Source organism: Phragmites australis, chromosome 1 (genome assembly GCF_958298935.1).
Source record: "Phragmites australis chromosome 1, lpPhrAust1.1, whole genome shotgun sequence".
NCBI lineage: Eukaryota > Viridiplantae > Streptophyta > Magnoliopsida > Poales > Poaceae > Phragmites > Phragmites australis.
The window spans coordinates 8,259,606-8,281,904 of NC_084921.1; the positions used below are offsets into that span (position 1 = coordinate 8,259,606).

The 22,299-nt window shown below is 42.1% G+C and overlaps 1 protein-coding gene across 2 annotated transcripts; it reads left to right on the plus strand.

Annotated features, from left to right (window-relative positions):
* The first annotated feature begins 5,878 nt into the window (after window positions 1-5,878).
* On the plus strand, window positions 5,879-8,593 carry LOC133905007 (beta-1,2-xylosyltransferase XYXT1-like). Of its 2 annotated transcripts, none has more exons than XM_062346728.1 (4): window positions 5,879-6,248; window positions 6,724-6,810; window positions 6,923-7,024; window positions 7,137-8,593. In XM_062346728.1, the coding sequence occupies exons 1-4, from the start codon at window positions 6,104-6,106 to the stop codon at window positions 8,354-8,356; spliced, it is 1,554 nt and encodes a 517-aa protein (XP_062202712.1). In that variant the 5' UTR covers window positions 5,879-6,103; the 3' UTR covers window positions 8,357-8,593. The 2 variants fall into 2 exon arrangements, with proteins under 2 accessions (XP_062202712.1, XP_062202785.1); XM_062346801.1 differs by having other exon boundaries at window positions 6,112-6,248; window positions 6,711-6,810.
* Window positions 8,594-22,299: the final 13,706 nt, after the last annotated feature.

Genomic DNA, 22,299 nt, shown 5'->3' on the forward strand with positions numbered 1-22,299 from the left:
GTCGATGATTGTACATTCGATTGCTCACCACACCAAACCTATGGTCTTCAGCTTATTCGGACCGAGTATTTAAATTCGATCGGTTAGAGGGTACATTTGTTGCAGTACCGATTTAGTCGATCGGCAGACGGCAGCCGTCGATAACGACCAGCTGAATGATTGAAAGATATACAGGACCGCCATGATGGCCTGATGACGACCGGTGCAGCGCTTTTAAATACCAGTTGTAATTCATATCGTAACTTGCTGAGAAGCCATGTGTCATAGCTTAGCATTTGTGATAAGAAGTCATGTTGACATGTGCCGTGCCTTAGCAGTTGTGACGAGTAATTGATAAATTATTTTGTCTTTAGTTGAAACGCGGTATTTTGGTGTCAGTTGCAATTCATAATTATTATTTGTGATAAGAAGAAAATATAGTTTGTTATCTCATGACGTATAAGTCAACAGAATCAACTTGTCGATTAACAGCAAGATGATCAGGGCTAAACGAAGACTTGAGGCCGGACGATCGGGATCCTTGATAAAATCAAGGACGACTCACACCGTACACGTGAGAGAGAGCTAGAAACACATAAAGGTTCATAAAGACAACATGTTGATCAGGTCAAAGCGTTAATTATAATTTGGAAATGCCACCAAGAGGAATCTCGAGCTAATTTAAAAAGTACTACTATTAGAAAATTAGTCTACACAATGACACGAATCTACCAAGATGAACATGTAAGATCGTAGTGACATTACAGGCACGATGTTTATTAACGAGGTTTAGTCGAAACCTACATCTTTAACCTATAACTACGGATGCTCCTTCCTACGGCTGCAACACCGGCTGCCTAGAGTCCTGGCAAAACTGACGGCACCCCCGGTGAGCTTGTTGCTATGTCATCATGACAATTACAACAACAGACCTCTTATATTTACGAGGAAGTCCGATTACAAAAGTTCAACACAAACTCTATCGTATATCAGTAAAAGTTATATATGTAATATTTCTACAAATATTTGGGACAAATACAATAACTATGAACAAGGAGGTGATAAATCAAGAAACAAGGCCATGCATTAATCTAGTACATACAAAGAGAAATGTATTAGTACCAACTAAGCATGGACGCCCATGCAGCAAAAAAAAAAAAAAAACCTAAGCACGCACGCACGCTTCTTTGTGAAGGACATGGGCTGGAAAGTGGAAACAGGAATAAAACACAAATTCACAATTATATCCATGCGTTTTTTAGGGCCAAAAGAAAGTGTATCCATGCAGTAGAAGATCCTTTTCATGAGCAGTGGTAAATCGGCGACACTACATCAGTCATGCTGGTTGCTTGGAAAAACATGGCAAGGAAGAATCGGGTTTAGTCTCCAGCCGTCTCTCTCATGGCTGAAAATGATACTAACTTCTGGCACATAACAACAAGAAAGCATCTTTCAATTTTGAAGAAAATAGAGATAACTCTTAAATCGTGAGAAAGAAACTAAGAAAGTCTCACTTTTGACAGCATGTCTCGCTCCAGAGGATAAATTGCCCCTCTCAGAAGGAACAATACAAATAAAAATGGATTGAGAACCAAACTATATAGGGTCACATTGTATCCAAATACTCCTGCAATTATACATAAACTGTAGCGAAACTCCTTCAAAGGGCTGTCATGCTATAAGGATTGATGATTTTCTAAGAGGAGCGAATTAGGATTTTTAAAATTGTTTAGCTCAAATCAACAAGATAAGCGTAAATAATTTCCGTCTAAATATGCTCTAGAAAGATAAATACAAAAGATAAAAAGGTGTAACATAAAGTATGAAATGTAAATGAGATACAGAGCGCAAACTTAACACGATGACTTTTCCTGTGGTATCGGCGAGTTGCCTTTCACCACTGGTCCATGTTGGAGCCCCTTGCAAGGGCTCGGATAACTCCTCTACTCTTGCTGTTAGAGCTCACCACACCGAGGTGAATCTTTTACTTAGGCGCACTCGGATGCACACCACCGTCTTCACTAAGGCAATGCTTTGCTATTCCGACACGGGTCACTCTTTCTTCTCACAATACTTAGACCGCTCCAGAAACTCGGTTGGTGGGTTTGCAATACTCATCGTCACCAATCCATCTAGCTGCAGATAGGGATGAAAACGGACGGGATAAATTCCGTTCTGTTCCGATCCGTTATCTATATTTTCTCATTCGTTTTTGATTCCGTTTTCGAGAGAAAATGTGAAAATGAAAACGGTTATGGGGTTTTTCTAATTGAGTTCAAACTTCACAAATCACAATGTAGTCCACATGCCAAGCCCGGCCGGCCAGTCCAAATATAATCTCTATCTCAAAGTTCAACCAGATCCCAGTGGTCCAGTCTCAGTCGGCTGCTGACCTACCGATATTGTTCAAGCTCTTGCACCACCTCCAATCCTAGTCTTTGTGTGATTGTATGTTATGTTGAGTACTCGAGTTACGACATGGTAGTTATTTTTCAGTTGATACTTATGTCATTAAGTGGTTTATCTATGTATGATATAAATTACTTTTGTTGGTGTGAATTAATTATGTGTTGCGCCGATGCTTGAAATAATTGTTCTACGGATCGGTGTTCTCATTTTAAATTATCGGTTCCTGATTGAGACCCGTATATTTATGTTCGGATTGGTTCATTTTTGATATCCCGACATTCCCAAGTTCGTACCTGTTTCCGGCTTTCCTGTTTTTGATTCCATTTTCGAGAGAAAATGTGAAAATGAAAACGGTTAGGGGGTTTTCCCGACCGTTTCCGTTCGTTTTCATTCCTAGCTGCAGACAAACACCAAGAGTAATAAATCTGGATAACTCACTTGATATATCTCTGGGCTAATTGCATATCTAGGTGTACATTATGCCTAAACTAGCACTAATCAAGTTCTTAATCTTATGCTAATTGCCTTTATCTCTAATTTCAACTTGAGATGACTCAAACACTCTCAATATGTGTATGCTTTGTTGTGGGAGTGAGCAACCTTAATTGGCTGGTGGATGGAGTATTTAAATAGCCAGTCCCAAAAACTAGCTGTTGAGAAAATATGTCCAAAATTCCTGGTCACTATATCATACGCTGCCCCCCTTTCTAACGGTACAATTTTTTACTATTGGAACTTGTTAGAACCTCACCGCATCATGCAGTGGCCTCCTCTTCCGAAGCCTAAACCCTTATGGAAATGAAGTAAGCTGCATCATCCCATGGTCACCGTATGATGCGGTGACTTTGTGAGGAACGGTGATGTCTTAAGAAGGGGTGAATTAGGACGCTTAGAAATTAATGGCTGTAAAAACTTCACAAGATAAATTTGTTTCAATTTTTATCTAAATGTACTCTAGGTTTATCTAGTGTGTTTATTCTACCGCTTAAGATGATTGCAAGCTACTCTAGCAAGGTAAATTGTAAGTATGTAAATGCGAAAATATAAATAGGGTAGAGAGACAAACTCGATACGAGAAATTTTTATCTCATAGTGTCGATGGCACACAATCCACCCCTAGTCCACATTGGAGCTCCACAAAAGATATGCTCCTAGTTATCAAGACTCTTCTAGTCATGGCTCTTGAGATACCAAGTCACCAAGATAAGGCCTCAAACACGATGAGTCCCAAGCCACCAAAGCGAGATCTCACCACTAACCTCTCTTCCGGTCACTTATACACCATTTTTACTTTGAAGCTTTAGTCACAAAGACAAGGGGTGAAATGCTCGAAATACCCCTCTATATACATGATTGTAATATAATATCTTAGGAGTAGGCTGGTAATTTCCCCTGCCCCTTCTCTCTATAAATAAGCCCTCAAAGAGCAGGAGAGGGGGACCCCCAGAGGTTTTTTCCCCATTACTCAAACTTCAACAGATACTCAAATGACGTTTCTCTTTGCTCTCTCTCTCCGGCTCATTGTTCATCTTCAAGCTTGAACCTCCTCTTATGAGCAAGGCTCTCACTGTATTTGTTTGCGGTAGGTCTATAGCCTCAAACATGTCAACTAGCCGTTACTCCAATGACTCAGCTTTACTGTGAACACCGGATGATTCGATGACAACAGAAGTACAAGCATTGGACCATCCGGTGAGTACACCATTAGCAACTAGCCGTTGGAACCCTACTTAAATACTTTCTGAACACCGGACATTCTGGTGTAATTGCAATGCCATCACTGGAGTATCTGGTGAGTAGACTTGAGCGTGACCGAGCTAGTCTCTTCACTTCTAGAAAATACTCCGGTGTTGTCATTCCTTCATCGTCGGACCTTCTAGTCTACAACACCATCTTCTAGGAATTCTCATACACTCTGTTAAATGCTCTAGTGTGCATACTTGCTTCATCGTCGGACCATTCGATACATTAATCTTATATTTTTAATAGTTGCAACCTTCTCTGTAGCAAATACTCCAATGTATACAATCCTTGAACACTAGACCTTTCGGTGAGGTCTTCATTGTCCTCTTCTAAGTAAAAACACTCTGGACAAAATGCTTTATGCGCATCGGACCATTCGGTGAGTTCAACAACCTCCGGACAAAATGCTCTGGTGAGTGCAAACTCCTTTGTACCGGACAATCCGGTGAGAATAATTTCTCTCTGACTTGTCCAATTCAGTCTAAACTTTATCCTGGCTTTGGTGACTTCTTCATGTATTGCATCCACGAGACCTACTAACATATATTCTTGATAAATATGTTAGTCCTAATAACTATGTTGTTATTAATTACCAAAATCACAATCATAACTTAATAGAACTATTTTCACTACAGACTTAACATTGGATCTTCTTGACTTGCAACATGTTCTTCAACAAACATATGGTGCACTATCCTATGGGCCATCATATCAGGCAATGAGTTTGTCTCTAGAACTTAAAAAACTTTCTACAACTCTAGCCCCGAGTCATGTATCATGCGGTGGCCTGACCACATCATGCGATGACCCCACTACATCATGGGTTGAGTAAAATTCCAGAGGGACTTGTTCAATTCAACCTTTCCTAAATCCTGGTCTTCGTAGCTTCTGTTCCTCGATGTCTTGAGTCTTTATTATGGTCTGTTAGAACTAGCCAAATCTAGTGTGTAGCACCTACTAGATAACTAACTTAAAGACAATGGATCAAGCTACTAAATCCAAAACCCTCTTCATAATACATCCAAAGAAAATAAATCTTTCTACACAAGTAATGCTTTTCAACACTATGATCACTTGTCTAAACAATATGTCCTTATATCATCATGAAGCTCTTCTTTGATCTTGATGTTCCTTTTGAAATGTATGAACCCCAAATTTATCATATACATTCACGAGACTAAACCTTACATACTAATAAATCATGTTAGTCTTATTAACTATGTTGATATTCATCGCCAACATCACATTAACTTTGGGTTCATTACTCTTTCACATGCCTTGACTGAAAAGCTTACCTCAACCATATGAATAAATGATTCTATAAATGAAACCAAAGAAATAATCAAAGGAAGAAGAATGTGCATGTTGTAGGTTCTGAATTAGGCAGGGTGGTGGGCCCTTGCTGACATACCCTGACAGCTCATGAGTTAGCTACTACTAAAGCATCCAAATTCCATTAAAATATTCGACACATTTGACCTCTTGGATCAACCACCTCACACCCATGATCAATCAATCATGCCTCACAAATGACCTATTTCTCTCCCCTACACCATACCCTACACAATCATAGAAACACAACTCACACAAAATTTTAAAATCCGGTACGAAACTGCTCCAAAAACTAGTCAAAACAGGGCATGTTCCCATATAATAAGTTCAATCCGGAAGTTTAATGCTAACTACTGATTTATATTTGTGGTTATTATACGTCTAAGTATAGTTTATAAACGTAGCAATCACGAGGGAGAGTTGGCATTTGGTTTAGTCCTCTCCTGGGTGCAGCCATAAAGGACGTCAAGCATCCCCAAGAACTGGTCCGTTGAAGAGTTCTTTGAAGGTTCTCCCATGTCAGGGTAGTTGGTGTCTCGGCCGGGGTTACCTGCATACGCGGGCACATATTTATCACGGGGAAGCGACGAGCTGCAAAGGGGAAGAAGGAAGAATTCACGAGCAAGTCCAAGGAGACAACATGGGAGGTGACCCGGGGAAGCTCATGAAGAGCTTGAAGGGTGCAGGTCAGAAGTACCTTGGCGTGGGGTTCTTGCTCGGCTTCTTCCTGGTGCTCCTCACGTACTTCACCGTCTCCGAGCAGTTTGCGATCTCGGCGCCCAACGGTGAGTTCTGATTCATGCTTGATGATTGGTTTTTCTTTTCTGAGATGGTTTTCGTATGCTTTTAGCGTGCCAGGAAGCATAATTCAGCAAGGAAGTTTTAGGTTTCTCTGAATTCTTGTCTGAAATTTTTTGTTTTCCTCTTGATTCTTCCTGATTGATTCAGTCCAAGGACTTTACAATTGTCACATGGTTAACCTTGATCTGCTTACTGACAACCTTTCATAGTTCTAGTCTTTTTCTCGAATACTCATTGTTGTAATCCGAAGAGTGAACCATAACATGCAGAATTCTTTCTTCAGAATGGCTTTTTATTTAAAAAAGTGAATTTATCAGAATTATAAGCATGTGTGTGAATACCTAGCGCATAAATACATAACCAGCGCGTCAATTCACCATCTGAAGCCGAATTTTAACTTATTATTTTCTGTTCCAATTTTCCATGTAAAACTGATGAAAATTCAGCTCATGTCTGCAGCTATTCGGAGGTCATCGCCGGGGCACGCGCACCCCTCGCCGGCCACCTCGGCCGTGGGAGAGAAGAGGCAGCAGGTCCCCGTCATAGGTAAATCAACCCTTGCTCCTGATCATTTTCCTCTTACCGATTGATTGCCCCTCAATTAAATTCAACAAAAAATCAATATTTTTTCACCTCTGTATTCTCTTTCCATGAGCAGAGGAGAAGCCACCCAAGGCGGAGCATGCAGCAGAAGTGAAGCCCCCACCCGTTGAAGAGCCCCACGTTGAAACAGAGGAGGACCAGAAGCCTATTATCGCTGGTACTTGCAAATCCATAATCCATATTCCCTTCTCTTCTCATAAAGAAAAATACATATGGGTTTGTTTTGTCAAAAAGTTGTACTGATAATGTCCGTTCATGCATCCATGCAGATGCTAGTACTGCCATTGGTGGCGATGGCAGCGCAGAGGAGAGCGCTCCGGCCAAGAAGCCGGCGTGCGACATCCAGGGACCGTGGGTCTCCGACGTCTGCGAAATCGACGGCGACGTGCGCATCCACGGCTCGGCGCATTCCGTCCTCATCCCGCCGTCCATCGAAAGCGGCGGCAACCCGAACCCGCAGGAGTGGCGCATCCTGCCCTACTCCCGGAAGCACATGGCCAACCTCAACGAGGTCACGGTGCGGGAGCTGTCCTCGTTAGCTGACGCGCCGGCGTGCGAGGTCCGGTCGCCCGTCCCGGCGATGGTGTTCGCCATGGGCGGCCTCACGGGCAACTACTGGCACGACTTCAGCGACATCATGATCCCGCTGTACCTCCGGGCGGCGCGGTTCAACGGCGAGGTGCAGCTCGTCGTGGAGAACATCCAGCCATGGTACGTCGGCAAGTACCGGACCATCCTGCGACGGCTGTCGCGGTACGAGATCGTGGACATGGACAAGGACGACCGGGTGCGGTGCTTCCCGGGCGCGGTGGTGGGGATCCGCATGCACAAGGAGTTCAGCATAGACCCGGCGCGCGAGCCCGTCGGACACTCCATGCCGGAGTTCACCAAGTTCCTCCGCGAGACCTTCTCCCTCCCGCGCGACGTGCCGGTGAAGCTCACAGGCGCCGACGGAGAGGACAATGAGAAGGTGAAGCCTCGGTTGATGATCATCTCGCGGCGCCACCCGCGGAAGCTGATGAACGTGGCGGACGTGGTGGCGCTGGCGGAGCGTGTCGGGTTCGAGGTGGTGATCGGCGACCCACCGTTCAACGTGGACGTGGGCGAGTTCGCCAAGGATGTGAACGCCGCGGACGTGCTGATGGGCGTGCACGGCGCGGGGCTGACCAACTCGATGTTCCTGCCAACGGGAGCGGTGTTCATCCAGGTGGTGCCGTACGGCAAGATGGAGCACATCGGGGAGGTGGACTTCGGCGTCCCGGCGGTGGACATGCGGCTCAAGTACATCGCCTACTCCGCCGGCATGGAGGAGAGCACGCTGGTGGATACGCTTGGCCGCGACCACCCGGCGGTGAAGGACCCGGAGTCCATCCACCGGAGCGGGTGGGGGAAGGTGGCCGAGTACTACCTCGGCACGCAGGACATCAGGCTCGACCTCGCGCGATTCGAGCTTGTGCTCCGCAAGGCCATGCAGCTCCTCAAGGAGTAACCAGAGAGCAGCAGCTGCATGTACAGCTATTTTCACTTGATTAGCTACTAGTTTCGTCTTTCCTGCTTGAAATTCACAATTCTTTTCCCCAATTTTTATGTTCTTTTAAAAGAAAAGATAAATCAAAGGTTTACATGTTTTTAATCATCCTTCTTTGTACGTACTGCATTCGATTGAGTGGAAAAGCACATGAGCTGAGCTGACTATGCACAAGACAAGATTCACATTGCATCTGCATTTGTGTGTACTGAAAGGATCGAAAGTGCCAAAAAAAAAAGATGAATTAAGTTCTAATTAAAACTATTTCAATTAAAGTCTAGAACAAGTAAACGATATTATCTTGGATGAATAGAAAAGTAATTACAATGACTAAATTTGATAGAATGCTAAGTAAGAAAACATGCAAGTTACAACACGAAGTGAATTGCAGAATATTAGCTTGTAAGAATGTAATGCTCAAAATAAATGTAAGAAAGTAATGAGATGGATAAGAAGACACCGAATTTTTTTCTCGAGATATCGAGGAGTTGGTACTCCTCCATAATCCTTATTGGAACATTCACTAAGGATATCGCTCATCCTTGAGTCATTAAGTCTCAAGTGCTCCTTAGTGATAGTTACTTCTCTATTTTCGGATTGTCGCGTTTTAAATCAAGCACAAAGCTTCTCCTTAGGGCTCGCACAAGAACTCTACGAGCTCACCTAGATACCTCCAATGACCAAAACCGGCTAGGTGTTATTAACCACTAAGAGTAACAAGTCAACAGCTTCATTTGACCCAAATCAAACCTAGATTACAGCTAGATGCACACGTGCTACTCTTCTCGCACTAAAGATGTCATTAATCTTCAATTAAGAACTTTGCAAATCACTCTAGTACACTCCTTTGCCTCTTGATCATACACTAAGTGTTTCAGCTCTTCTGGCTCGCAAGGTTACCCAACTGAGACGAAATAAGGAGGTATTTATAAGCTGAAGGCCCAAAACTAGTCGTTATCTAACCAGCTACATTTTTCGTGAACGTCAGATGATCCGATGTACACAGGCTCCAAACATCGGACCATCCGGTGTGAATCATCCACCAAGGACTAGCCGTTACTGCACAAATCCTTCGGTGAAACCTGCGATACATAAGTCAGACCATTCGACATGTATGAGTCTATATTCTCATGTGCTGAAAGAAATCATCTGGACTTTACTCCGGCTATGCCTTCGATGTGTACGCCAGGCCATCCGGCAAGTCCCTTTTCCAGTGAATAGCAAACCTTTTGGACTTTACACCGAAGCCTCATGTATATGCCAGACCATCCGCCCTGCACAAACTTAATATCCCTCTTCTTAAATAATACCCTGGCGTGTACAACAACTTCAGTGTCGAACCATCCAGTGTATACAGTTTTTCCATAACTTATTTAGATCAAACTTTTTAAAGTTCTATCTTCACTTCAACTCATCCATGAGCTTCTCTAAGCTACATAGTGCTAGAATTTCACAAGTATGCATCCAACCAAATTTAGACTCGACTAGATCAAACTACTACTCTTAACATTTCTTTATAGTACGGTTAAAGAACAAACGATAAGGCATATGCTACTCCAAGTGTCCTTTATCTTCTTGTGATACTTAAAACTAGAAAGTCCTTAATCTTGACGTTCATATCCTTTGATTGCTCAACCATTCAATTAAGGGATCAAGATCATCCAACAACATTGTGAACTAATTTTTTAATTACCCTTCAAAAAAAACTTATTAGATACAATGATATAATTATCATTAATCACCGTAACTCACTGAAACACTTACCACTTACTTATGTACTAGATTCTACATGTACATATCTGAACAAGTGGAAATTTTGCATCGGCACTAATCCCTTTTGTTGTTCGAAAAGAAGATTGCGGAAGTTTACCAGCGGGATATAATTGGATTTCAAACTCTTCTTTTACTCCTAAAAAAGAAAGAAAAACTCCTATTTTACAAATAAGAAAGTAACATATAAAATATAAAATAGGATGAATAAGCCAACTAGTCTACTAGGCCAAAGGCCTAGCACAGCGAGACAGTGAGCCCAGGAACGGAGAAGCACCATGCGACTGGGCTGGTAGGAGAGGGGTGCCAATCACCAGCGTTGACCAAGATATAGTACATACTACCTTCGGTTTTATATTAGATGTCGTTGGAATTTTAGGTGGAATGTTTAAAAAGCTGTCGTTCAAAAATTTTAGGTGTCATCTAGTTCATTTTACCCTTACAATTATTTCAGTCTTGTATGCAGTATTAACTTCATTCAACCTTTGTTGTTGTATTAAATAACTCTTGGGTACTTGAGTTATGATGAGTAAAATAATAGCATCCATAAATTGACTTTCCCTCCTATTCTCTGAGTTCCAGTATCGATAAGAATTCGAGTTCTTATATGCACTTGGAGTCTCCCTATCTATTTTTTAAGAGAATGGCCCACTCCAGGCTAGGGTGGGGGTGCGACCGCCTAGTGCCCAAGCGGGGGAGCCCAAATGTACTATGCAGTAGGCAGGGGCTAACGCACATTACACGACAACTGCTCATATCCTCCGCCCGATGCCCACGTGTGATCACGATCGTCAGCGCTGTTGCCCACGCGTAATCTTGCGTCTAGCCGTTGACTCTAGCTCCACAAGACCATGACCATCATCTCGCGTCTACAATCTGCACCCCTCTGGACTCTGGCCTCTAGGGCTCCAGCTCCATAGCTACATCCTCAGTTCCTCGCCCTCACGGCGACGCGGCCTCGCCTTGTCCAGGTCTTGTCGAGTCTGAGTCTCAGATGGCCCGGCATGGCAGTAGCACGCTGCGCTCCTCGGCCTTGTCCCTGACCTCGCTGCTCCTGCTCGGCTGCTCGTTCAGGACTTGGTTTGGTTGTGCAATTCACTGACATAATTTGTACAATTAGTACAACTATACTATATCTATTTAGTCCAAAAATTAAGTTGTTCCTCAACTCATAGATGATCCATTGGTTAGAGTTCTTATTGCTTATTTTCCTTTCTAATTTTAGGTGTTAGAATGTTTCCTAAGAAGCATTTGTTGGGTGCTGAGGAAAGGAAAAAAAAGAAAACGAGAAGATCAGTTTATTGAATCGCAAAATGGGTGTTATACATAAGTTCTTTTCAGTTTCAAGTAATATTGTTCCTGGTGATAATCTTGACAAGGTAGATGATTGTAGTACAGAAGATCAAGGGCATGAACCTGATTATAATTTAAATGCAGAAGTTGATGCCAATAAGGACGCTACATGTGAACAAATTTAAATACAGAAGTTGATGTCAATGAGGACACTACAGGGGAACAAAATTTACAGCCTTCATCTGATACTGAAAATCCAAATTCTGATGAACAAGAAGATCCTAGAACATGGGATAATGTTGACAATAGAGGAAGAGATATCTTTATTCAAAAAGGGCATGGAGAGAATTGAATATGCAGTTCCCTTCGGATAACAGTGGTGTACATTTTTCATATGCTTACTACTCTAGAAAGTTAAGTAATGGTGAGGTTGTTGATAGAAAGTGATTGGTTTATTCTAAGCATGTGGACAAAGTTTACTATTTTTGCTGCCGATTGTTCAAATCAAATTAGACCAAAACTTTGTTAGCATATGATGGATTGAGGGACTAGAAGCATCTCAGTGGGAGAATCAAACAACATGAGAACAGTGTTGAACATATAACAAATATGAATACTTGGAATGAACCTAGGTTGAGGTTAAAAAAATCATACAATTGATGACGATTTGTAACTGAAAATTGCAAAGGAAAAAGAGCGTTGGAGACATGTTTCGGTAAGAATAATTTCTGCTGTGAAGTTTCTTGCTAAACATAATTTGGCCTTTCGAGGATCAAATGAGAAACTTTATTATCTTGGTCACCATATTCTGTGATGCAAGAATACATTAGGCGCATTCAAAATAATGAAATCCGCTATCATTATGTTGGTCACAATATTCAGAATGAGTTAATTTTTCTTTTTGCTCATGTCGTGACAAGATTTATCTTAAGGATCATCAAGGATGCCAATTATTTCTCTATTATCTTGGATTGTACCCCAGATATGAGCTGTGAAGAGCAAATGACTCTAATTGTGCATTGTGTTAATATGTCAAGTAACATTTTGAGAGTGGAGGAGTCCTTTCTAGAGTTCTTAAAGGTGGATGACACATCAGGATTGAAGCTTTTTAATGAATTGATGAATGCATTAGACTCTCTTGATTTGAATGTCGCTGATGTGAGAGGTCAAGGTTATGACAATGGTTTTAATATGAAGTTAAAACACCAAGGTATTCAGAAGTGTTTACTTGAAATAAATCCATGAGCATTATATATGCCATGTGCATGTCATAGTCTAAATCTCACTCTTTGTGATATGGAGAAATCTTGCAGCAAAACTATTTCATTCTTCGGTGTTATACAATAGATATATGCAATATTTTCATGTTCTACGAACTTGAGAATTTTGAATTTTTAGTTGGTATGGTTATTTGGCATGACATTTTATTTTCTGTAAATATGGTGAGCAAGAAGTTGTAGTCTAAGATTTTGTGCATGGATGCTACTCTCAAACAAATCGAAGGGGTCATCTCATTTTTTAAGAGGTACAGAAATGAAGGTTCACTTCTAGTATTGATATAACAAAAGCAATTGCATCTGAATTGGATATAGAGCCACAATTTCCTACAAAAAGTCAAGGTAAAAGAAAGAAGCATTTTGATGAAGAAATGACCAAAATGAAGAAACATAATCAGCTATGGAATCCTTTAGAGTTAATTACTTTCTAGTAATGATTGATGTTGCAATTGCTTCATTGACTATTCGATTTGAGCAGCTGAAGGCATTTGAAAATGTGTTTCATTTCTTATTCAACTCAAAAAATCTGAAGTCTTTGGATGATACTAATCTACGGAAATACTGCACTACTTTTGTAGAAGCTTTTTCTCATGATAACTCGTCTGATGTTGAGTTAAATGATTTTATCTCTGAATTAAAAGTGCTGCAAGTAACTTTACCAGATGGTTTGATGTCAACATCTAAGATTCTTCAGTTTGTTACAGCTGCGGATTGCTATTGTCACACCCCAAAAAATCCTAATCTAGGTTAAGCGGGCATAATCACCATAGTTTTATGTTTTGCGCAAATTCCATCACATGTATAGTTGTACTTGTGAGTGAAAATGGTCTAGGGATAATTAGAAGTACCCCCTAGGCTTTGGAAAAGAAGAAGAGAAGGAGAAAAGGGGAAAATAAAAAATGAAGACATGGTTTTCAGCACAAGACCACCCCTCATGGTCTGACCGAGACCCCTCACAGTCAGATCGCCAGGGCACATAAGGTTTTGAGCACGAGACCACCCCTTGTGGTCTAATCGCTAGGGCACGGTGTTTTTGGTTTAAAGTCCATTGACAGACGTTAACTCCTCTCCCTCTCTCTTCCATTTAACTCTCGCTCGCTCACATTGCCGAGAGAGAGAGAGAGAGAGAGAGAGAGAGAGAGAGAGAGAGAGAGAGAGAGAGAGAGAGAGAGAGAGAGAGAGAGAGAGATCACCCCGATGTCCCAAACGGTCAGAGATCGACGAAGGGGACTCCCTCGAACTTCCTGAGGCCTTCCCCAAGTTCCTCCCCCTCTTTCCATCACCGAAGGCGATTTTCCTTGAGTTTTCTCGCTCTCAAGCCTAACGGCCATCTTGAGGCCCCATCCGCAAGTCAGAGCTTCCCCGAGGCAAATTGATCCAATAAAAAGCTCCCCTACACCAAGGTGAGCATGCCCCTACCATTTTCCATTGTTTTTGAGCTCTATTCGGTCTCTATATTGATTTGGTCAAGTTCAACCCTAGGTTTAGACCCCTTTCATGTGGTTTCTCGAGTTTGGTCTAGTGCATGTTGTCCAAACCACCCTAGAAACACTCCTCTAGTCTCATGGAGTATTTTAGTACCCTTCGTGGTCAAAGGAAACATCGGAGCCTTCGCCGGCGACCTTGCCGAGGTGGTGACGGCAGAGCCTAATAGTCTGACCATCGCTATGGCCGGTCTGACCATCGGTTGTGGTTCAAAATATCAGTCGAATTCCATAGTCAGAAGTCAGACCGCCAGTAGTGTCGGCCTAATCGGCAGCCACGGTCTGGCTGCTAGACTCACTCAGTACCATTTTTCTCCTGTACAACCCGATGATCTGACCACTGCCTGGCTCAGTCTGACTACCAGCTGCTAAGAAACTCTTTGAGCTTAGATCGTCCTATCCGAGATTCGAACCTTTTCTAACCTGAGCTGTTTAGTTTTCTTTTGCTAATGTTTTTGAAAAATGACGCTTTTAACGTTGTTCATGAACATGCATCATAAGCATACATTTCCATCATTCATTTGTTTATGTGATGCATTTTGGATTGTTTTAGCGAGTGACGCGCCGATGGTTCAAGCAGTTGAGGTCAACTCCAAACCAGGTTCATACATGATCGAAGCGCCGGAGAAACAAGGCAAGCATCTAAGCATATTTCACCTCATAATTTGGATCATGTAGAGTCGAATTTGATAAGTAATTTCTTTATGTATGTTGGGCATGTAGCGAGTTGATGTCGGGTTATGTGGGTAGAACCTACGTTATTGCATCACTCCTACCTTGATTTGTTGACATTTCCTATCCTTGTAGCCCAATTGTAATCATTTTAATGTTTAACTTAAAAGTATTCGATATGCTTAGCAATGCATAAGTCATCGGTAGAAGTCGAGCGGCATTTCCTTATGTCTTCCCAGAAAAATTACCAGGAATGCCACCTGACCGAGAAGTGGAATTCTCCATCAAGCTTTTACTTGGAACGACACTGGTTTTAAAAAGGTCTTATCAGATGCCACCAATTGAATTAGCAAAGTTGAAGAAACAGTTAAAAGAATTGCTTGAGAAGGGCTTCATTCGTCCGAGCTCCTCACCTTGGAGATACCTAGCTATCTTTGTCAAGAAGAAACATAACACCTTAAGGGCGTACGTTGATTATTGTCCTCTCAACGCGGTCACCATCAAAAATAATTATCATCTTTCTTGCATTGACATCTTGTTTGATCAATTGACCGGTGCTTGTTTCTTTTCCAAAATTGATCTAAGGTTGGGTCATCACCAAATAAAAATCCAAACAGAGGACATTCCAAAGACGGTTTTCTCTACTCGTTATGGACTCTACGAGTATATCGTTATGTCTTTTGGCCTGATCAATGCACCGGCGTATTTTATGTACTTGATGACACAGTCTTCATGGAAGACCTCGACAAGTTTGTCATGGTTTTCATCAATGATATTCTCATATATTCTAAGACTAAAGAAGATAAATCAAAGCATCTCCGAGTGGTTCTTGAATGACTTCGAAATGACCGCCTCTATGCTAAGTTCAGCAAGTGTGAGTTTTAGTTTAAAGAAATCACTTTCCTAGGTCATGTCCTATCTGAAAATGGAGTTGCTATTGACCCGAGCAAGGTGCAAGAGGTTCTCAATTGAGTTCAGCCCAAGAGCATCATGACATTCAGAGTTTTCTTGGACTTGCAAGTTACTACTGCCAGTTAATCGAGAACTTCTCCAAGATTTCCAAGTCCATAACTGAGCTGCTGAACAAAGGAAGTGTATTCAAGTGCTCCGATGAATGTGAGACAATTTTCCAAACCTTGAAGAATCTGCTCAGGACCGCTCCCGTCCTCGCTCAACCGGAAATGGACAAGGGTTTCGACATCTATTGTGATGCTTCCCGCATAGGCCTTGGATGCTTCCTCAGGCAAGATGGCTAAGTTGTTGAGTACGCTTCACACCAATTGAACTGGCATGATAAAAAATTATCCAACTCACGATTTAGACCTTGTAGCCGTTGTGCATGCTCTAAAAATCTGGCACCACTACCTCCTTAGGAATTCTTGTAATTCTATACCAATCACAAGAGTCTCAAATATATCTTCACTCAAGCCGACATCAAGATGAGGCAAAGGAGATGGCTTGAATTGATCAAGGACTATGAGTTGGAGGTTCATTATCATCCCGGCAAAGCGAACGTCGTTGCTGATGCCTTGAGCTGAAATGCTTTGTGCGATTGTCTTTTGGTCAAGCACGAAAATGTCACACTTTGTGATGATTTTTGGAGACTTGAACTCGAGATAGTCTCAGAGGAATTTCTTGCAAATCTGGAGGTCAAATCCACCCTCGTCAACCAAATTAAGGAAGCACAAAAAGAAAACACCAGCGTGAAGAAAATCCATTATAGGATTGAGAAAGGGCAAGCTAGATGTTTTTCCATGGATGATCAAGGTACTTTATGGTTTGGGAGACGTCTAGTAGTTCCTTAGGTTCCTGAGCTAAGAAAGCAAATTTTGGATGAAGCTCATGATTCCTTGTTATCCATTCACCCGGGGAGTACCAAAATGTAACAATACCTCAAGCTAAGATTTTGGTGGACCTATATGAAGCGTGAAATCGCTCGATATGTCACCAAGTGTGATGTTTGCCGAAGAGTAAAGGTCGAACATCTCGAGCTGGCTGGTATGCTCCAACCCTTACCAATTCCCTCTTGAAAGTGGGAGGAAATCGGAATGGATTTCCTTACCGGATTGCCTAAAACCACGATCGGAGACTATTTTCGTAGGAATGCCATGACTCGATTTGTGCCATTGTGTATCGGTTGACCAAATTAGCTCATTTCTTTCCCGTTAAAACCACGTACTCTATCAGGCAATATGCGAAGCTTTACTTCGCTCGGATAGTTTGTGTTCATGGCATTCCTATGAAAATAGTCTCCGATCGTTGTTCTATCTTTTTCTCCCATTTCTGGAAGAGCCTTCACGAAGCTATGGGAACCTTCTTTATAGCACCGCCTACCATCCTAAAACTGATGATAAAATAGAGAGGGTAAATCAAATACTTGAATATATGTTGCGAGCTTGTGCTCTTACTTATAGAAAGAAGTGGGATATTTGCTTGCCGTTTGCAGAGTTCTCATACAAAAATAGCTACCATCGAATATTAAGAAGTCGCCTTTTGAATCTCTCTATGGAAGAATATGTCGAACACCGTTGACGAGTCTGGCGAAAGAGTTTTTCTAGGCCCACATTTGGTCAAAGAGGCAGAAGAGCATGTCCTGACCATTTGTAAGTGTCTTCTTAAAACTCAATCTCATCATAAGAGATATGCCAGTCGTCGTCGGCATGAGCTTGTGTTCAAAATCAGACTTCGTCTATCTCAAGGTCTCTCCTCTTAAAGGAACACGGCGTTTTCAAGTTGGCACCACGTTATGTTGATCCTTTCTAAATTATTGTCCGGCGAGACGAGGTTGCTTATCAATTGGATTTACCTCCATCCCTCTTTGTCCTGCATAATATTTTCCATGTATCACAATTGAAGAAAATGCCTTCGAGTCCCAACCGAAGCCATTGAAGTTGCAAACCAGGACTTGCAACTAGATCTATCTTATTGCAAGAGGCCAATTCAGATTTTGGACGCGGCAGAATTTTTTTTAACCAATCCATCAAATTTGTCAAAGTGCAATTGAGTAACCACATGAAAGATGAAGCAACTTGGGAGCATGAGGATTGAATCCGCTTCAACTACCCTGACCTTTTTGGAACATTGTGAGTACCGTTCCAAATCCCTCTTTACCTCCCCCTTGAAGTAGTCAAATCTCAGGATGAGATTCTTTTTAAGGGAGGGAGAGTTGTCACACCCCACAAAATCCTTATCTAGGTTAAGCGAGTATAATCACCATAGTTTTATGTTTTGCGCAAATTCCATCACATGTATAGTTGTACTTGTGAGTGGAAATGGTCTAGGGCTAATTAGAAGTACCCCCTAAGATTTGGAAAAGAATAAGAGAAGGAGAAAGAGGAAAAAAGGAAAAATAAAGACAAGATTTTCAGCACAAGACCGCCCCCTCGTGGTCTGACCAAGACCCCCTCGTGGTCTAACCACTAGGGTGCAGAAGGTTTTTGAGGAGGAGACCACACCTCGCGATCAGACCACCAGGGCACAGTGGGTTTTAGTTTAAAGACCATCGATTGACGTTCACTCCTCTCTCTCTCTCTCTCTCTCTCTCTCTCTCTCTTCTGGAGAAGAGAGAGAGAGAGAGAGAGAGAGAGAGAGAGAGAGAGAGAGAGAGAGAGAACAGGAGAGATCACCCTGACGTCCCAAACGGCTAGAGATCGACGGAGAGGACTTCCCCAAATTCCTCTTTTGGTGAAGTTTTCTTCTGGAGGAGCTTTTCCCCCGAGTTTTCTCCCTCTCAAGCCTAACGGCCACCTCAAGGCCCGATCCATAAATCAGAGCTTCCCCAAGGCGAACCGATCCAATACAAAGCTCCTCTACGCCAAGGTGAGCGTTCCCTACCATGTTTTCATTGTTTTCGAGCTCTAATCGGTCTCCATCTTGATTTGGCAAACTTTAACTCTAGCTTTATACCCCGTTCATGGGGTTTCTCAAGTTTGGTCTAGTGCATGTTGTCCAAAGCACCCTAGAAACACTCCTCGAGTCTCATGGAGCATTTTAGTACCCTTTATGGTCGAAGGCAATGCCAAAGCCTTCGTCGGTGACCTCGTTGAGGTGGTGCTAGTAGGGCCCAGTGTTCTGGCCATTGCTATGTCAGGTCTGACCGCTGGCTGTGGTTCAAAGTATTAGTCAAACTCCATAGTCAGGAGTCACACCGCCACTGGGGCCAATCTGACCGCCAGCCTTGGTCTGACCACCAGACCTCCAGTCTAACCGCCAAACTCACTCAGTACCATTTTTCTCCTCTATAGCCCGACGATTTAATTGCTGTCTGGCCTGGTCTGACCGCCAGATGCTCAAAAACCCTTTGAACTTAGATCATCCTATCCGAGATTCGAATCTTTTCTAACCCGAGTCATTTAGCTTTCATTTGCCATTGTTTTCGAAACACGATGCTTTTAACATTGTTCACGAGCATGCATCATAAGCATACATTTCCATCGTTTGTTTGTTTATGCGATACATTTTGGATTGTTTTAGAGAGTGACACGCCGATGATTTAACCAGTTGAGGTTGACTTCAAACCGGGTTCATACATGATTGAAGCGTCAGAGAAAAAAGCCAAGCATCTAAGCATATTTCACCTCATAATTTGGATCATGCCGAGAGTCAAACTTGATAAGTTATTTTTTATGTATGTTGGGCATGTAGTGAGTTGATGTTGGGTTATGTGGGTAGAACCTATGTTGTTGCATCACTCCTACCTTGATTTGTTGATATTTCCTATCCTTGTAGCCCGGTTGTAATCATATTAATGTTTAACTTAAAAGTATCTGATATGCTTAACAATGAATAGGTCATCGGTAGAAGTCGAGCGGTGGTTGGACTATCATTCGTGGGCTTAGGGATTGTTAATGTTCACAAAGTTTATAATGATGTTGGTTTGTATGAGTTGTGAGAATGGGATGAGATGTGGGTGGTGCTAGGGGTAGGTCGGGAGAGGAACCCGAATGCCATAGATAGCTTGAATCGATTAAGCACCATCCGTTATTGCAGTTGGTTTTAGCACTTTTTTGTACTTACAATGTATCCGTATACGAGACGTATCCGTACTTGCGACTTTTTCTTACTTACGACGTATCCGTACCTTTGTAGCTGTGACCATTTGGCATGCAAGTCTATGATGTTATGGGCATAATAGGCTTGTAGAGATATCTAGTTTGCTTAGGGAGTAGTTCTAGAGGACCTCCACACCTATAGGTGTATGTTCAAATGGTTGGAGTTTATTGGGAAAGGTTATTATGAGTACCCCTTGTGTGGACTTTAGCGGGTTGCACAAGCCGAATGGTTCTTATATCCTTATGGGTAAAGATGTACCCCTGTAGGGTGTAAGATCAATTCGAATTGTCGCACTCTTGATCATGAGCACGCTTCTATCCATCTGCATCAGTTATAGAGTTCTGATGTGAGAAGTGATTGTGATGGTTGGGGTTGGTTATGAGATGGTTCCTTGTACAGATATGTTATGATGTTGATCTCTAGATAGGAGGACACATTTGGTTAAGTTGTAGGTGTTCAAATTCTTGTGTCAAAACTGCTTTGCATATGAAGTCACTTAACCTTATTGCCGATTCTTTGCTAATTCATCCCCAAATGCATTATCCTTGGAGTCGGGTTATTATATGTACCCATTATGGATTAAGTCTTACGAGTACCTTTGTACTCACGTTGCTTTACTGTGCAGGTGGGAAAGAGTTAGTATTTGGCGACTTCACGCCTGTCAACGTTGGTGACAGGCGAGAGTAGTGCTATCTACTCGTGAGATGTCGTTTTGGGGTGGTGCTTATGGGCGCATAACACTACCCGTCTTTTGTCTTTCTCGTATGTGTTTTTCATTGAGTAGTAACTCTAACCAACTAGGAGTCAAACTGTCTTTTATCCTCCTAGTGGCCGTGCAATGTAAATTATGGTGAAATTGTAATAACTTAAAGACTTGAAACATAATTTCATTACTTGCTTTTTATTATACCTGATGTGATGAATCATGTTGTAAAGTTTTGTGTTCCAATCTTGGGTATAAACACGTGCCAGTACTACCGGGATTGGATTCTGGTTAATCATTATGGTCGTGGTTGTGTAAATGATCACCCTAGTGATTAGTTGGAATACAATTTGAATGGTTCCTCACAGCTATCCAAATGTCTCTGTTACCTATCAGATCCTCTTAACTATACCTATGATTGTAGCCACAGTAGAAAGAAGTTTCTCAAAATTAAAATTACTGGAAAACTATTTGAGGTCAACTATGTCACATGAAAGATTAAATGGCTTGGCTATGTGCTACATTAAGAAGAATATCTTAGACAACATTAATCTCGATATTGTCATTAATGTTTTGCATTAAGAAATGCCCAAAGTTTTATTTTATGAGAGACATTGGATGTTTGTCATCTCCTCTTTTGTGAAGCATTGTCAATGGAGTCGTTGGAGTTTGGATCTTATTTGGGGTAATCAGACTAGTTTTATTTTGCTGTTTTTTAGTTTTGCTAGTTTTATTTTGCTATTTTTTTAGTTTTTCTATTGTAGTATCGACATTATTCATCGAGCATTAAGAACATGTTGAAAGTTAACTCTTCCTAGTTACTACTTGTTGGAGTATTGAGTAAGGGGGCATCCTGGCTAACGAGTCCCGCGAGGGATGTGGAGACCGGTGGGGGATATTTCCTAAACCCTAGCCCATTGCGCGACCAACCCTTGGCTCGCACGACCAGTGCGATGCTTGCGCAACTAACCTCCTTGTGATATAATATGGTCCTATGACCAATAGTGCTGGTCGCGGAACGTCCATACCTAACATATCTAATAGTATTAATTGATGTCTACTTAAGTATTTTCCTTCCTGAAGCACCTCCTCTAGCAAACAAAGTCGTGACCGACGTAGATGGTAGTGCCCCGTTCTGTAGCATTAATTTCTATGGAGTGGGGTGTTAGGGACCGACTTGCGCCATACGACGGATGGGACAAGATCCGCAAATCGATTAGGGAAGTGGATGATTTTGTAGGTAGACTGACAGAGCGTAGGAATGGAGCGGCTTGGTAGATGAACTTGCAGCGCACGGCGATGGTACGGGCCGGGCGACCAGGGGAGGTAGGTGTGGCGGTGTTCCACAGATGGGACAGGCATGCAGAGCTCTCAGAGCAAGTTGGGTTCACCTTGTTCTGCATGATGATGATCCAAGAATAGAATATCTGATCAGGTATGGGTCTGTTAAGCAGGACCCACTTATAAGTTCTTCTTCTCTCTAGTATATAAAGAGAGGAGAACCGGGTTTGTAAAGGGACGGAGAAAGAGGAGTTGTGAAAACTCATCTGTAGCTAGTTCACAAACTCTGATAACAAAATACATAGGACATAAGGCTGTTATCCTTAAGGAGGCCTGAAACTAGATAATCTTTGTGTTCTTGAGTTCATCACA